The following is a 17,653-nucleotide window of genomic DNA, read 5'->3' as shown; positions in this document are numbered from 1 at the left end:
TTGCCTACAGCACCAGAATCACTCATGCACATACCAAACGCATATACTTCCACATTTCCATAAGGTGTAATGTATGTGTAAGCCAAACACACAGTCTTCCTGTGTAGGTATAATCTGTTTGTTCACTTTTAGCTGTGGCTCTAATTTGGGACAGTTGCTGAGCAACAGAAGCTGTGGAGTACATCCCTGTGTCATGCTTTGGAAACACTCTGACACTTACTCCCTTATTTTTGTTTGCTGTTGGTTGCACAGCAACTGCTTAAATTAGAAGTGCGTGTAAGTGTGTGTCTGTGCGGTGAGGAGGCTGAGTGGTGTAAATATGCTGGAAGTGTGTATGTTCATCGGCAGACAGTTGAGCAGCCCTCCTCCGCTGCACAAGGCAATGTTACCATGGATACATGTCACATGACTGTGTGCTTGAGGAGGCAGTAAAGTGGCTATAGCAAATAAAGAGAGAAAAAGACTGAGATATATCGAAAGATGCTATTTTTAAATCAAATTAAATCCATTTTCTACTCCATAGAATACATTTGAATGCTTCTGTTTGATCGGAGAAAACGCTTTAACAAGTTTTTAAAAGTGGACATATCTAAAGAAACATCTAAAGACAAACTCTTCAGCGAACATTTGATTCACTACTATTAACACACTTTGCATGTTTCTACTCAACTATAAAAAAATCCTAAATCCAAATAATAAAATGCAACTAACCATATAACGTGCACAGTTAGCATCAGGCCAACATGGACAGGTTGCATGACTTGCTCTTTTCAAAACTAGCAATAAAATGACTGCAATTATTATAAAAATTGCTTGTAAGATGAACTATTGGCTATACCAACTGCATTAAACAGTCAATTTCCTATCCAGTCAGTGTTGGAATAATTTTGCATAATATTCATAAACATAAATATAAATAACATTGACCGACATCAATATTGGCCAATTGTTTCTTACTCCAAAAATATTGCTCTCGCCAATCACACTTTTCTTTTCTTTTTTTTCTTACAAAATATGATGCATTTCATAGCATTTTCACTTTTAACAAAGGTGAAGATCTTATTTGATCCAATTCAGTGGTATTAAATTACATGAAATAGACTAACTGAAAATATTTTCTCACTCCTTTTCAGATTTGGTTATTTAAATTACATTACTTCTTCTTGGCATTAAAACTGAAACTTTTGACATTTGACAGCTTTTTGTTATTTTGAGAAGTGCATTAAAGCACAGGGTAGAATGGGACTTAAGGACATTTTCTTCTGTGAAGCAAAAGTTAAAAGTGTCCAGAACAGTTCATATAGTTTTAGTGACAGTGACATAAACTATAGACCAAGTATAAAAAATGTCCAATGTTTTCATGTTATTTGGTAGGTAGGTAGCTGTACATGTGGGATGCATGTATCAACAAGATTTAATTTCACTTTGCTCAATGAAAACTACACTAAAACTAAAACATGTACTACTGTACAAAATCAGTATTAAAAATATAATAATATAAAATCTAATGAAAAAATGCTCCAACATGCATTAAGAATATAAAACTAAAAATAATTAATAAATACACATGGTGATTAGCAGCATCTATACCAAATTATTGCATTTTTTTGGCCACGTAAAAGTACAATTATTTAAATAAATAAATCATAAATAGATACATCATAAATAGATACAATTATTCCAGTATCCCCATCACGTTCTATTGAACTAGATCCAGTAAGATTGACAAATAAAGTTATTCTGAGTTCAAAAGTCAAAGAGCTTTTGTACAAATTTGTACCCCCCGGAGCCATGTAAAACACTTTTTTTCATGGATACACTTTTTTATTAAACTTCTCATGGACCGATGGACTGCAACACCCATTGAGTGGCATCAAACAGCTTGAAAGATCAAAGACGATTTTTTAAATAACTTCAAATTGGTCATATACACCAAGGATGTCTTCAGGGTGAGTAATTTATGGCTTAATTTTAATTTTTGGGTGAACTAACCCAAACCTGATGCTAACGTGAGGTCATTTATAATATATATAATATATCCAAATATTTTAGTTCAACCAACTAGTTAGAATACATTTGATAGAAAAACAAAGGATGTGATGTTACAGAGTTACTACAGTAATAAAGCCATGCCCCCGGGGGATTTTATTTTATTTTTTCAAGATGCAGGGCTGTATAATGCAGAAACTTAATTAACTAATATTTGATTTTAAAGATGTTTTTACAGTTATTTTGCATAGCCACTGATTCACTAACGTAGAATCCTGAACTGGGTGTCCTGAAGCAAAACTAGAATAAGATTAGAATATGATTTGGCAGAGCTTTTAGCTTAAATATATGGAAGAAATGAACAGATCATATACAGAACAGATTTAATAAAGAGCTCCAAACAGGAAGGAATCCCCTGATGGCCTTACATCAAGCCGTTCACTTTTGACCATATTCACTACTTCACCAGTACTTTACAGCGACAAAACTTCTTAGAAAGGTGATGCCGCATAAAACTCGGAGCCAGAAAGCAGAATGACTCATGAGCGATCACTGCTGTGCTTTTGAGCAAGGCACCTGGGAGATTGTCCCTGTAATAAATGTTCTGTAAGCTGCTTTGGATAAAAAGGTCTGCTGAATGACCGCTTCTTTCACATGACAAGCAGCATTTCTGACTTACTGCAAGTCATTCTGTCAAAGTAGGCAAAGATTTGGAGCTTGAGGGAACTGGACCTGGTTGCTTGTCCAGTACATTTGGGGACTCTTTTACACACACAGACCTGACTCAGGCAGATATATATATGTGTGTGTGTGTGTGTGTGTGTGGCAGAGTCGGCGCTCATGGCCTCATTAAACTCAGCAAGATCAATCAGTGGTAGATCATTTTATGCCTCCCTTCAAATGCTTCAAACGAATTCTGTATTCAGCAGGTTACATCCACCTATACAGAGAGTACCTACTTTTACTTTTGCTGTACTGATGAGTCTTTAGGAGTTTACTTTCCGGATTAATTAAAAGTTAACAGGTTTAGAAAATGCCAACATCTAAAGGAGATTTGCATTCAACCTCATCTTCTCCGTGTGTTTATCTCACCATAGCATGACATTCTGTTTACAGTTTCCAGCATTTACTAAAAAAAATGAATATAATTTAATATATAAAAAAAATTACATATAAAATTCTCTCACATTTTAAATATTTATCAGTATAATCTATAGTTTCTGAAAATCATCCATGGGCCCTATCATACACCCGGTGCAATGCGACACAAGGAGCAGCCCATGTGTGTTTGCTAGTTTCAGTCCAGCACCGTTCACATCTCCCTGTTCAACTCAAACCTGGTCTAAAATCTGGCGCAATGTTTTTTCTTTGTTATTTAAAGAGCGTGTTAGTATCGGCGGGTCCACAACGCTCGTACACGCTTCTTATTAAACACAGGGATGCACAGCAGCACACAAACATGCCAAAAATTTAAGGATTGCAATGCATAAGAATTTTTTTGTAGGCTAATTAAATATAAAAATGCCTACATGTCATAATGGATAGTCTTCACATGTATCAGAATTAGGCTATCTATTTGCTTGCACATGAGCGGCTCCGTTTTATCTTGGAGACGCGTTCTGTCTTTGCGCTTGCCAAATTCCGCCGTGTAAATAGCAAATCCGTCATGGCACGAGCGCAACTGGCTCTTAAAGGGAATGGAAGATGAGACTCTGATTAGTTTATTGTATGTTACGCCCAAAAAACACCCATTACTCATTAAGAGAGTAGGGACAACCTGTTTAAATAAAGTCGTTAAAATAGCAAAAGTGGATTTGGACACGCCCTGAGTGCACCTGCGCTGTGCGCTTTGTGTTTAGATCGTTAAAATAGGGCCCTATATGTTAAATGCATAATAAAACGTTAATAAAACATGAATAAATTGAAAAAGCTTTTTCCTTTACAATAAAAATCTATGTTTGGACACCACTGTCTTTCACATATCTTTTAAGTTACACAAAAGAAAGTAATGCAGGTTTACAATGACATTAGGGTGATCAGTAAAATGATGACAGATTTTTATTTGTATTTATTTATTTATTTTGCGGTGAAATATCACTTCAGTGTGTCATTCATATCAAAAAAATAATATATTATTGAAATACACTAATGAATGTCTTTGAATCTCAAATAATTTTACTTGTATTTCAATTTAAATCCAACTACAGTACAAACAATGTCCATTTAACTATTTTGCAATAAATATTAATAATACTAGGCTATTAGGCTAAAGATTTTATCAGCAAACTGCCATTTAATTCTTGGCCTCTTTTATGGGAAATGTCCCACTAATGAAAACAGACTATAGACATAAGATGACATGAGGACTGGAATATGTGAGTGGAGCAACACACAAAAAATGCACCTTGCTTCAGGCAACATCTACTCACATATTATAGTGAGAATCTGTTTCCAGGAGAAAGCAATGTTTGCTTACAAACCAAATTACTTGTAAAAGCCACAATTCAGTCTTATAACTGGAGTATATTTGGTTGTTGCAAAGAATTATTGTTATGCACACCTTTTTGTGGATTCTTGTCTCTTTTATTTATAGATTCAGAAGAGAGAAGGACGTTAAATCATAAGAAGAAAGGGAGGGAACGTGAATGAGAAATGTTATATTTAAACTCAAGCTGTCCAGATGAGCACCATGTCCCGTGAGCTAACCACCTTCTCCAGCATATTTAATTCAGTTTGACAAACAAGCTTGCTAAGCAAAAAGAAGAACACGTTATTTTGTTGGCACATATCTGAACACACACACACACACAAAGGGATTTCCCAATCTGACAGCACGCCATTTCCATTCTCACTGACTAACATAACAACCTGCCGTGATAAAATGATCTGTGAATTACAGAACTGCAGAGAGCGCACACACACAGCACGTGCGCTCACACAAACATATTTACACCTCCACATTCTAAGTGTTTGTGTGTTAAAGAAAGAGACAGAGTACACTGGCCTAGAGCTATACATATATGACATAAATGGATTTTCCTTCACTTTGAGAAACAAATCCTTTAACCTTTAATCTGACTCAGAAGGTCACACTCACACACTTACACACACTTGCCGAGGAGGCCAACTAGAGGTGAGGAATCACCATGTGGCCTCAGAATGCTGGGTAATGCAGTTTCAGGAGGAAGAGACTTTGCACCTTCTGCAAATGTGTGAGGTGATACTGCCGTTAGTGTTTTCAGTTTCATCCCACTGTAAAACTGCTGCTTAGGCAAAAGGAAACTTAAGTAAATCACCTGTTGCAACTGTAAGAAAACGAATTTACAAATTTTTATTTGAATTGAGTTAATTATCTGAAGCCAGAAACAGCTAGAATAGCATAGAAATCCCAGCTAGCAGTTGAAATGAGTACTGCAGGCCAAATTCTAAATATTGGACAGAGCTGTTTCTTCTGCCTGCTCCTCCTCAGACTCCACGCTTATGCAGGTTTCCAGTTTGAGGACACGCAACAGGAATGAGCGCAATTAACAATGGAAAGCTATGAACCTTAAACTGTAAGTTGATGAGTTGATTTATCCGCATTTTTATATTGCTCAGATAACAGAGCTATTTAGTTGGATGTCGTGGCTATTTAGGTTGGATAGAATCTATGATCTCTGGCCCAATTCATTTGCTAGCTTCCATGGCTGCAATACGCTGTATTTTCCACTAACTGGCAACCTGGGGTGTCAAAATCATATTGGGTAAATTGTAGATTATCTGTAAACACATAGTATTTTTATGCTTTAGTACAGTCAATAAAACATACTCCAGCTTTAACTGTATTATTAAATTATGAGCAGCTTGGGAAGTTTCACAGTACAATACTCTTAAAAAGGTATGTTGGCTACACTTTAGTAAAAGTAATTTCGGGGACTGCAAGATTTTTAACTCTTTCCCTGCCACTGACTAAATTTCAGTCATTTATGAGACTAAGCTTTCAATCTACTCCTTCTGTGTTTTGATAATTGTTCTGAATCCGATCCAGGCATAGTCTTTCACAAAAACATAATTTTTTCAGCTTTTTGTTCAAAATGTTGCTTTGCCCACATCCAAGCGATGATAAAATGAATGTACAAAGCTAGAACAAAATGTTTGTTTTTTTTTAAACCAGAGGCTCGGTTCTTTCTTTAACATATTCATACAACAAATATTCTGGGGCTCATGAAAATTTTGTTAAAATTATAAATAAAAAAGCTGGTGGTGGCTGGCAACTTGAGAAAAAAAAAAAAACAACAACAACAAAAAACCCAGGTGGGGAAAGAAGTAAAAAACATAAGACTTTGTATCTGGGTACAATTGCACCAAATAATTTATGGATTGTCTTGAAAACAAATATGACATATTTTAAATTCAGGGTTTGTTTGAAAATTAATGTGGAGACTGTTCCTTTAAATATACATTTGTTCTAGTTATGGATAACGGCTGGATCAATGGACAGTATGGATTAGGTGGGATCAACTCCATGTTGAATAGGAGTAGACAGTTCTGTTTACTGTAGAAAGCTGTGAATCAACATTAATCAGCAGTGAAACTGGAAAGACACTGAGCTCCCCTCTGAACCAGTCAAAACCTCCCCCACATGTCCTCTTTATCTCTACGGGTTGAAGGTCATACAGCCATCACCACCAGGATCCTAGATGTCCAACTGACCTTCAGTTATCGTTGCATTGCGGCAGCCACCCGCTACTAGACTGGTTTACTGCAACTCACTCCTCATTGGCCCTCTTGAATCCATACAGCATGTTATTTTATTAGTCATTCAGCTGACACCTTCTTACCCAAAGCAACTTAACAATATATTTATGACAGGAAACGCCTGCCCAGAGCAACCCTTGGTGAAGTGCTTTTCTCAAGGGTGAAATTGTGATGGAGGATACCAGTAGCTCTCCACTTTATGAATCAATCCACATCAACCTTCAGATTACCAGCTCAGATCTTAAACCATTAAACTGCTACCTCCATCCCATTCGGAAATGGTGCAGCTTGTCATATTCAACCTCCATAAATTCTGACGTTATGTATTTGCTGAGCTCCTTGTGTTAGTGTGATGTAGCTGCCAGTATCAAATTCCACTTAGAGTTTCTAGCCAAGAGTGCAGGCATTGGCCTTGGCCCGTTACCCACAAGCTATGCTCAGATCCTACAACTCAGTCCAACTGAAGGTTTTGACTTCACATATCCAAGGTAACATAAGTGCGTGGTTTCATTTAATCATCATTACCCTGACTTAGTCTGCTTGAACCATTATTCATACATGGCCTGACACCTTTCCAAAACTTATTTTAATGAAGCACATGGAAAGTTTAATTAAGCCAGTGACTCTTCACAACACTAACGTCACCATCTTAATCTTCAGAGTAAATCAGCCTTATGCGTCAAGCTGACAGCTTAATCTTCTGTGTGTTCAAGAAAAGCGTAATGTTCTTTCGTGAGATAAAGATCAAGGAATTTCTGCATTCTGAGATATGCTTTAAAATTCACTCTTGTACGTTGGTGGTCACTTATCAATAGCCAAAGTCAAAGTGAGAACTCAATGCTAAAAATCAGACAAATCCTGTCAAATTTTAAAGAGCAAGTATAATGGACATATGAAATAAAACCCTCTTTTTTCTTAAGCTAAGCAGCTCTGCTGATCCCGTCCCACCATTAGACTGGCTGATATGAACAAAAATTAATATATCTCGATATATATAACATCTATATCAGCAACATATATATGTCAAGGGATGTGTGATGTGAAGTGACATTCAGCCAAGTATGGTGACCCATACTCAGAATTCGTGCTCTGCATTTTACCCATCCAAAGTGCACACACACAGCAGTGAACACACACCCGGAGCAGTGGCCAGCCATTTATGCTGTGGCACCCAGGGAGCAGTTGGGGGTTTGGTGCCTTGCTCAAGGGCACCTCAGTCGTGGTATTGCTGGCCCAAGACTTAAACCCACAGCCTTAGGGTTAGGAGTAAAACTCTCTAAACACTAGCCCACAACTTCCCCATCATACTAATACACTTACTTGTTGGTTTAAAAATCTACATGTCACATTTATTGTCCAACTACAAATATTTACACAAAATTTGTATTTTCTTTAGAATTATTGTGCTCAGTCTGTTTGGCATGTATGCTCTTTCTAAATGAAGTCTGTGAAGCTTAGCAGAGAATTGCAAAGCAGAGGGCTTATACATTTCTGACCGCAAAATGGAAATATTCCATGACATTCTAACATTTGCAGACAGAGAGTATACCAGTAACGTGTAAGTAATGCATTAAAGGAAAATGGCACATCTCAAACACATTAAACAGGGTAGTGTCTCTGTCAGCGGCCTTTCTGTCAGAACATCTGACGGGGCAAGCCGCTTTAAACTATACAGAACGAAACTATAAACTATACTGTCTCTTACAAGTTTTTAAAGCCCTTAACATAAAGCTAGTCACATGTTTAGAACAGATTGGATGATGCATTTTCTCTGCAGCAGCTCAGTCTGTGTCTTCCACTATATTTTCTTAGCACCCAGCCTCCTATCAAAATACTGTATAGCGATATAAATCACCGTATCACTTAAAATAAAATATATCGATATATCGTACAAACTCTACATACTGCCCAGCCTTACCCACCATCACTATATCACTTCACTGATGAGGCATTTACAAACTCTATACTATTCTCTTTTATTCACTACACAACTCCCCATCACATTTTGACTTTGACCTGTCAAAGTTTAAAGATGCCAGACAGAGACATAAATATTGTGCTGGTTGAATATAATTTGCTCATATCAGCTGATAGTCCACAAGCACCCCATCACTATGGGAACAACTGAAGCAATTATCTAGAGGAAGTTACCAATAGTTGGCTCACCCATCCTGCAATACAGCTAATTTCGCCTCTAGAGGTGCAGCCTGAAAATCAAATGATTAATTATTGAAAATATCTATTAATATATTACAATATTTAAACTATATATACTGTATAATAAAGCAAATAATTGAAATGAATTACAATGTTTAATACTCTCTCGCTCTACATGTACTATAAATATATAGTATGTGATCAAAAATAAAGAAATTATAATATTTTAAACTATGTTTATGAAAGTTATTTCATTGTGTCATATATGTTTATAGTGTGTCCACTCTCTTATAACTTGTAGTTGTGTATATACTTATTTATAGTTTTAAAGGGATTCTCCACCCCAAAATGAAAATTTTGTCATTAATCCCTTATCGGCCCTTATCGGTCGGTCTAAACCCGTAAAAGCTTTGTTTGTCTTCAGAACACAAATTAAGATATTTTTGATGCATTCTGACAACTCTCTGACCTTTCCATAGACAGCAATATAATTAACAGGATCAACGTACAGAAACGTAGCAAGGAGATCGGTTAAAGACGGAGGAGACGAATTGTTGAATAAAGTCGTTATTTTTGTTTTCTTCATATACAATAACTATACTCGTAGCTTCGTAAAATTATACACTATAAACGTATACTAAACAATGAAATGGGTCAAATACAGACATACATGCAAACATACATACAGTACATTGTATATCATATGTGATCTTTAAATGATTTTGCACTATTTTTGTTTTCTTTTATTATTGTTGCAGATGTTTTTATTTTGCTCCATTGAGACTATACTAGCAATGCTGGAATTAACAAAAGCATCAATTAAACAACAACAACAATAAGGGAAGTCCCATCCTATGTTTAACATCTTAATTTAAGCCTTCCTCTTGATACACTACTATAGTATGATGGAGGCAAGCTAAATTATTAACTACAAATTGCTCCCAAATACACACATCCAGACACACAAACCACACACACATGCAAAAACACTTTTCAGCACCCAAAGATATTTTTTAATCAATTATTCACATTAATATGTTGTGGACTAACCTCACATGATACAAAGGGCCTGGTTAAAAGCCATGATACAGTCTGAGCAACCACACACACTAGGGAAAAGCTGTGCTGAGTTGCAGATACTGTATGGTGCACATCCTGCATGAGGTATTAAGTACAATGGACAGAAAATGGGCCATTAATAATATGTGTTTGTGTGTGTGTAGACTACAGAGGTTTAATGTCAAGCTTGGGGCTTCATCGGCACTCTAATGCCTGACAAAGAACAATTTCCACTTAAACAGCATTAACATGTATTCTTGTCTTTCTAAGATAATAGTCACTTATGTGTTGTCTTTGCTAGGGCTGAATGATTAATTGCATTTGCGATAATATCGCGATTTAAAAAAAGAAATTTTTCAACCACAGAGGCTGACAAGCGAGAGTACAAGTTTGTTCGACTTGAAGATCAATAGGTGTATGACATCAAAATATGGCGAGAGAAAGCATAAGGAGACATCCGCTCTCTTATAGCTCTCGCAGTACTTTGATGACACACACAGAACGGTCTAAGCAGCAAGTCAAAACACATCTTAGCGCAGTCTTCAGAGGAAGCATCAATTTACACAAGTTATCACGTTACAGTGTTTCCAAATGCATGGTTTGGGGAACCCCACCAAAAAACAGAATTTGATTTTTACCAGTGGACCTCCCTCGAAATGTGATTGGACTAGTTTTGAGTAGCAATTGGGTGGGTTTTGTTGTAAAAACCTGGCAACCCTGGCACGCTACACACATAAAAGCATATATATGAACATACTTCAAAACGGCACATTGAAATTACTCAAGCAGTAACAGTGTTACGGTGCATTTCATTACTGAAGACTTCGACCCTAAGATAATATATATAATAAGGTTTTATACACACACACACACACACACACACACACACACACACACATATATATATATATATATATATATATATATATATATATTCTTATTTATTTAAAGTCTGTCTAAAGTTAACAAACAGAGTTTAAAAAGTGCAGTCCACATCTTTACATATGTATATTACAATGATTATTACAATGTTTATTACAATGAAAGTTGTGTGGTAAAGCAAAAGATTTATTTTTATATTTCTGTAATCTACTTTATTTTGTGTAATCTGTTACTGACTTTCATATCAATGTTTACATCAGGTTTATTTGTCAGTGCTTTATGTTGTCATAATTATTACAAGCTTACAAGGTTGGAAGTTCAACAAATCAGCCAGTATACTACTGTGATTGTAATTGTTAAATAAAAATGTCATTCATATCAATTCATGCATCACCTAATTTCATCGTAACATAGGCCTGGTCTACAGAAAAGAACATTTATATTTAATCAATCTAATATTGTGTTGCTCATAATAATACAGTATATATAGAGCTTAAAAAAATGCATTTTAAATAGCAATCGCATTATTGTAAAAAAAAAAAAAAAAATCGCAATTAGATTATTTTCCAAAATCGTTCAGCCCTAGTCTGTGCTGTATAATCGCTCCACCTGTGCTGATTTCAGCACCACGGACAGCTCCACAGAACAGAGGCACTTTGTCAAGGCTGGACATCTTTACTTCAGTCTAGCACACAGCGTTCTTATCTCAGCACCACAACGATCACAGACAGTATCTCTGGCTATACAGTGAGCGTATGGAAGAGTTATACGACCACAAACGGCTGCTAGACAGCTATAAGTGCTTTGATTTCTGGTCACTCAGCTCTGGCGGTAGCAGTGGGAGGTCGTGCTCTGTTTCAGCACCATGGAGAGCTCAAGCACAAATTGGAACACATTATACACTTAAAAGTGCTCAATGCAAAATCAAAAATCTCAGAAAAACTGCATTCTTGGTCTTTAAAAGGCAAGCTGTCATTATCAACATAATCAAACAACTGTAAATACATAACCTCCATAAACATTAAAGAGAACCTCAATATTCATATTAGTGTTCAATCAGAATTTTTAGACTTTGACATTTGCTTCTTTAATCTTGAATATTTGGTTACTTGTTTGTATACAGCAATTCCAGCCAGTAAACACAAATGGGATTTCCATATCTTTGCATTTAATTTCCTCTCTTTTACTAATCAGTTGTTATTAATCTTAGGGAGCTTTCTGGAGCTGCATTCACTGTAAAGCTACCGCTGGAACAATGAAAGTAGCTGTGAAAATAAGTTGGATTGAACCGAATTGTTGTAATTTAAAATTAACTGGGCTGTTCTCTCTATGTGTGGGCGCTTCTGGGTGTGAAATGTATCTGGGTTCACTTACACAAACGCGTGGTAGAGGAGCGCCCATCCTCGTGGTCTTTCGAGCGCGTCGTAGATGAGGTTCTGAATCCTTCGCTTCCTGATATTATTCCTCTTCACGGGACGTGTGTAGCCCAGGGGCGTCTTAGCGAGCAAACCGATGTTCTGTGAGCCCCGTTTAAAGTCTGGTTCCCTGCCCGAGCCGACGAGCAGCAGCGCGCCGTCCCGTTCCTGCCCCGCGCACTGCTCCAGGTCTGCGGCCAGCGCACTCTTCCGCTCGCGCGAGTCCTCGGCACTGTTAGTGGCATTCCTGGACCTGATTCCCATGTTCACTGCTCTCGAGCCTCGGCGCCGCGCGTGTGGAAGTCCGGGATGGGGCGCATGCCATGATCCGGACAGGGAAAGCGCGAGCTCCTCAGTGGTCGTGGGTCATTTAAGGACCTCTTTCAGGAATGGAGGCGCGAGGATGGGCTGTGGATTGAAAAAAAGCATTCAAATCTGTCAAAAGCACGCACAAACCCATACATGACTTTCGGTTGCCGAAACGGTTCTCGAATGTGCATCCCGATGTGAACGGAACAGCATACAAACAGAGTTTTACGCAGTACCATTCACCAACGAAACACCACAACCGACCGTTCAGCGAGAAACAAACGAGCATCCAGATTCCCGAGTCGGTTCTTCTAAGGGAATCTAAAAGAATACAGCGCGACGCTGTGATCCGATTCCCAAACGAATGACTCTTGTGAACCGATTCTCAAAGAATCAAAGAAATACTTGAATTACTTTTGGCACGTCGGATTGGAAATTAAACAAGAACCGTTCATGTGTTATATTATACGCATATGGCAACATGTAGTTAAATATAGGCTACTCAAAATGATTTATGCAATCGATTATAGCCTATATTGTTTTAGAAATTAGGAGCCTAATTAATACATCAGATATGTTACCATTTTATTTTTGTTTAGTAGCCTACTTTATACAGTAGCCTACACAACGACATAAAAGTCTATAAAAAATAATTTAAAAAGTCGTTTAAATTTTTTTTTAGTAATTGTTATATTGTGTTCTATCAAAGTCTACAATATTTTCATAATTTGAGATTTCACTCTTTCCTAGAGTCTTCCGCGAGAATAGGCTACTAATGGAACCGCAAACGAATCGAAATCTAAACGCGAATCGTTGAATTGATTGCGATTCCCATATCTAATCGCAAACGCATGGTTAAATGGTAAAATGTGCGGTTAGATATGTCGATGGGCTCAAGAGTGCTGACAAAGAGCATCTGGTTCATGCGCAACAACACCATGCAACAATTGTACCGGGATGAGCAAAACACACGATGTCTGAAAGCATAAATATAACGGCGGTTCTGCTGTAAGCTGTACAAACACAATCGCACACGGAACTGCCTTACCGTATTTTCCGCGCGACCGCATGATTGCTGATTCGAATTGTTCTCGTGCTACCGTTGCTCGTTGAGATGAGGGAGGAGGCTCAGACGGTGCTTCAGACACAGGCGCGAGACAGAGAGCTTGTGGGCACGTGACACACTACTGACATAGCATCTCTGCGACCCAAAACTATCAAGAGTCTGCTAGAGATGCTTTAACATGAATCGCAAGGTGGAAGATAGCACACCCGAATTCCTCCCAGGTGGACTGCTGGTAATCTTAACCTAAATAGAGTCACAAGGTCCACTTCAAAGATAACACTTGTGTTTGTGGTTTTCAGTCCTGGTCCTTGAGAAGCATTGCATGTTTTGAATGTCTATCTTATATCAAACACCCAGTTCAGGTCTTAGATGATCTACAAATGAGCATATGACATAATTTAGGTGCATTATATAAGTGATAATATGCATTAGTCAGTGCTATATATTATGCAAGAAGCAGAAGGTCAAATGGGTGTCCAGATATATGCATTATTTATAAAACAGTAGGCAAACAATACCCAGATGATCTACTGCATCCGCTGAGATTCTGTGCCAGTCCATAAGTACAGGGGATTTGAAAAGCATAAGGTTTAAAAATTTGAAAGTGGATGGAAAAATGTTTGAGTGGCTCTTTTCCATAACAATAAAATCTTATAATCCCCTTCGATAGTTTTTATTAGTTCTTATATTAAAAACACAAACAAACAAAATGCAAGCATTACATGACACTTCAACTGACAGATGCCTGTACACAGAGTACCAAGATAAAAGTTAAATTAAATAAAAATGGTACAGATTAAAAATCTGCTACCATAAATGTTGAAGGATGTAGCCCTGCCCCAGACTTTATTATTTAATTTTGGTAATACACTTGACATAAAAAAAAAATGTAACGTAAAATATGACATATAATTCTACTGTTCTTTTAAACAAAAGTTCTTAAATCACAGGGAATTCTGGGATGCAATTATGGCTCTTTTTTCACTTTCAAAAACTTGTATGCGTTGTCAGTTTAAAATGATAAAAACTCTCCACTTCTATACAAACCCTCAGTGCAGGAACTGTGCATAAGTCTACACTCAGCATCAGATGGTTGCAGTGACATGTATCTCTCTCTCATTGCTTTGCTGTGTAAATTCCTCTTCTCACCCAGCATCTCCTGTCCCAGAAACCCTTTCTAATTTCTGCTCAGTCTGTCTCATACTGACAGACTGGAATCTGCAGATGTGTCTGTGCTGTGCATAAAGAATAAAAGGGAAAAAAATATACAGGGAAAAAAATTCAAGGACATTGCACCTTCACTACCTGCCAAAATATTGTATGAGTTAAAATTAGTGGTAAATCTGCCTCTTCAACTTGTCTCTTTTAATCCCATTTGCAATTCAGCAGGTTTTTTTTTAAGTGAAGGGAAGTAAGATATCAATGATAACAGCAAATAATATTCAGCATAATATGATGTATACAAGAACACATTTCTGGTGTTGGAGCATTTGAGCCTTACTGATGGGGATGTGGAGGTACAAACGACCAAAAAGGTTGGGAAACACTGCAATAAAGCACTCTCAACTGAAACTGAGAATCCCACAGGATTTCATTTATCATTAATGAGATTTACACTCTCTCTGAGAATTAAGTTTCTTAGGTTTCAAATCTCACACATCAGAGCAAATGAGAATATTTAGCTGACAGGGGTTTTAACAATACACTTGCCATGTTAACTAAGGTTTCATGTTTTCCTTTGTGTGCATGTTTGTGAATTAGATTTTGATTTGGGGGAGTTGTTTACCTCATCGTTGGCGTTTTTTAGTCTCTTTTGAGCTGTGGGAGTATCTTACTGCTCTCTGCTGAATTCCAATGCTTTTTACCGGCTATTCAAGATGGCTGCTGAAACACACACACACACACACACACAAAAGACCAGAGCTCTTAAATTATCCCATTTTTCCACAAAGGTGTAAATTCACATTGTTAAACTCAAAAACCACCGAAAAGCTTTGCTTAAATACACTGCTTTATGGGTTACTCTAGGGTGACCCCAGTACCACAGTGAATTACAGGAACATACCTGTAAATCAAAACACAATCATGAATCTCTCGGTCTTTCTGCTTATCCAGTCACCCATGTCATTTCAAATCCAGTCCCAGTTCTCTTTTGGGACAAATATGGGACACTCTAGGGTGACCCCAGTACCACAGTGAATTATGGAAACATCCCTGTAAATCAAAACATAATCATGAATCTCTTTGTCTTTCTGCTTATCCAGTCACCCATGTCATTTCAAATCCAGTCCCAATTCTCTTTGGGGAAAAATCTGTTAGATGCAGGTCTTAATTCCTCTCCCTATGGACACAGCCTAAGAGTATGGCTATAAATCTTTATGATTCATTAGCCATAAATTTAAGTGCTTATAACTTCAAGCAGCTAGGAGAGATACAGTTAGCTTCAGAACGACAGAGAGCGGCCATAGTTCAGTTTAGAGAGCCTATGCCACCACCATCTGACACACACTTCCCTCGGGACGGCAAGATCCTACGGCTACAGAAAGAGAGAGAGAGAGAGAGAGATTGAGCAAAGTGAGGATGAAAAAGACAAACCGATCAATAAAAGTGAAGCAACATCAAAAATGACCTGACTGTGGAGTTAGGCTCTTGGAAAGTCAGAGCAGACAGCATCTTCTCCTTGTCAGAGATTGGAGGAACAGCGGAGCCAGGGGATTTGAAGAAACAGTGTGGAGAGAAAGAAAAGAGAGAGCATCTTTGTCAGGGTGACAGGGGTTGAATAATTCAGTCTATGTCCAGCTGCTGCGTTAAATCATCATGTTTTATTCATCTGCAACAGTTTCAAAAACCTGACATTCAAATACATTAGGACAATAAGTCCTGATGTGAACACACACATCTGGAGCAGAATTAATTTTTGGTGTGCAGTTCTTATTGTGAAAAGTGCACTTGCATCATATTTCAACCCAGTAACATTTTTATAATGCTTTTCACAAACATTTCATTAGGGATTCAAAAGTATACACTGAAAATATGGGTTTCCAGATGTAGTTAACATAATTAAAACAGAAATGAAAGGATAGGAAATGCACTACCCTTCAAAAGTTTGGAGTTATTTATTTGAACAAAAATATACATATAGCAAACATAAATATAGTGAAATACTAAAATTTTCTTTATGAATATATTTTAACATTTATTTTCTCCTGTAATGGCAAAGCTGAATTTTCAGCTTTATTCTCCAGTCTTCAGTGAAAAATAATTTGAAAATGCTGATTTGATTATTATTATTCTCAACACCGAAAACATTGCTGCTTAATACGTTTGCTTTTATCCAAAGCGACTTACAATTGAGGACAATTGAAACGATCAAAATCAATTAAACATGCTTTTGTAGCATTATAAATGTTTTTTCTGGCTTTTGAATGGTAGTGTATTATTATATTTCGAAGTCAATAAATAATACATTTTGTTCTTGTTAGAAATTCCTGGTTTTATTGAAACACAAGATGCTCTTCGGCTTATCTCAAATCATAACATTGTTACAACATGAATATCATCAAGTTTTCCCTAAACTTGTGAAGTTCATGCAGCTTGAGACACACAACCAAGACATTCATGTTCATTTTTTCAACTCAACTTTACACTCAATTTATTATGCTGATAATATAATTCATAAAGAAAAATGCTGTATTACATCAGAAAAGAAAAATATAAACCATGACTTTTGGCCCCCACTGTATATTTTTTAGAATCTGGTTAACCTGAAAGTAATTCATTAAAATCATCTCTACATTATGTTCCTTCAAGTGTAATGGGTTTACTCTACACTGTAAAAAATTTCTTGTTGTTTTTACAAAAACTTTTTGGCAGCTGTGGTTGCCAGAATAATTTTGTAAAAATACAGAAAACTGTAAACACATTTACGTCAAAAACTGTTAATTTTACAATATAAAGCTGTAATTTACAAACAAGAAAATGTGAATATAAACCAGTAAATTCAACAACACACAAAATTAAATCTGTTTTGTACCTTGAA

General features: G+C 36.9%; 1 protein-coding gene across 2 annotated transcripts in view; it reads right to left on the bottom strand.

The window, feature by feature from the left end:
• LOC113045045 (potassium voltage-gated channel subfamily KQT member 3-like) overlaps window positions 1–15,946 on the bottom strand; it is a 33,873-nt gene extending 17,927 nt beyond the window's left edge. Inside the window, exons 1-4 of one of the 2 annotated variants that reach the window (XM_026205164.1) lie at window positions 15,680–15,946; window positions 15,401–15,498; window positions 14,662–14,849; window positions 12,199–12,647 (exon numbers count right to left, since the gene is read on the bottom strand). In XM_026205164.1, coding sequence (XP_026060949.1) covers window positions 12,199–12,503 — 305 coding nt within the window. In that variant the 5' untranslated portion in view covers window positions 12,504–12,647; window positions 14,662–14,849; window positions 15,401–15,498; window positions 15,680–15,946. Of the gene's footprint in view, window positions 1–12,198; window positions 12,648–13,596; window positions 13,787–14,661; window positions 14,850–15,400; window positions 15,499–15,679 lie in introns of those variants that run through there. The other variant, XM_026205163.1, reaches the window with a different exon arrangement.
• Window positions 15,947–17,653: the final 1,707 nt, after the last annotated feature.

The sequence above is a fragment of the Carassius auratus genome, chromosome 27 (assembly GCF_003368295.1).
Source record: "Carassius auratus strain Wakin chromosome 27, ASM336829v1, whole genome shotgun sequence".
Lineage (NCBI taxonomy): Eukaryota > Metazoa > Chordata > Actinopteri > Cypriniformes > Cyprinidae > Carassius > Carassius auratus.
The sequence above is the reverse complement of the archived record's forward strand: the minus strand, read 5'-3'. Positions and strand labels throughout refer to the sequence as shown.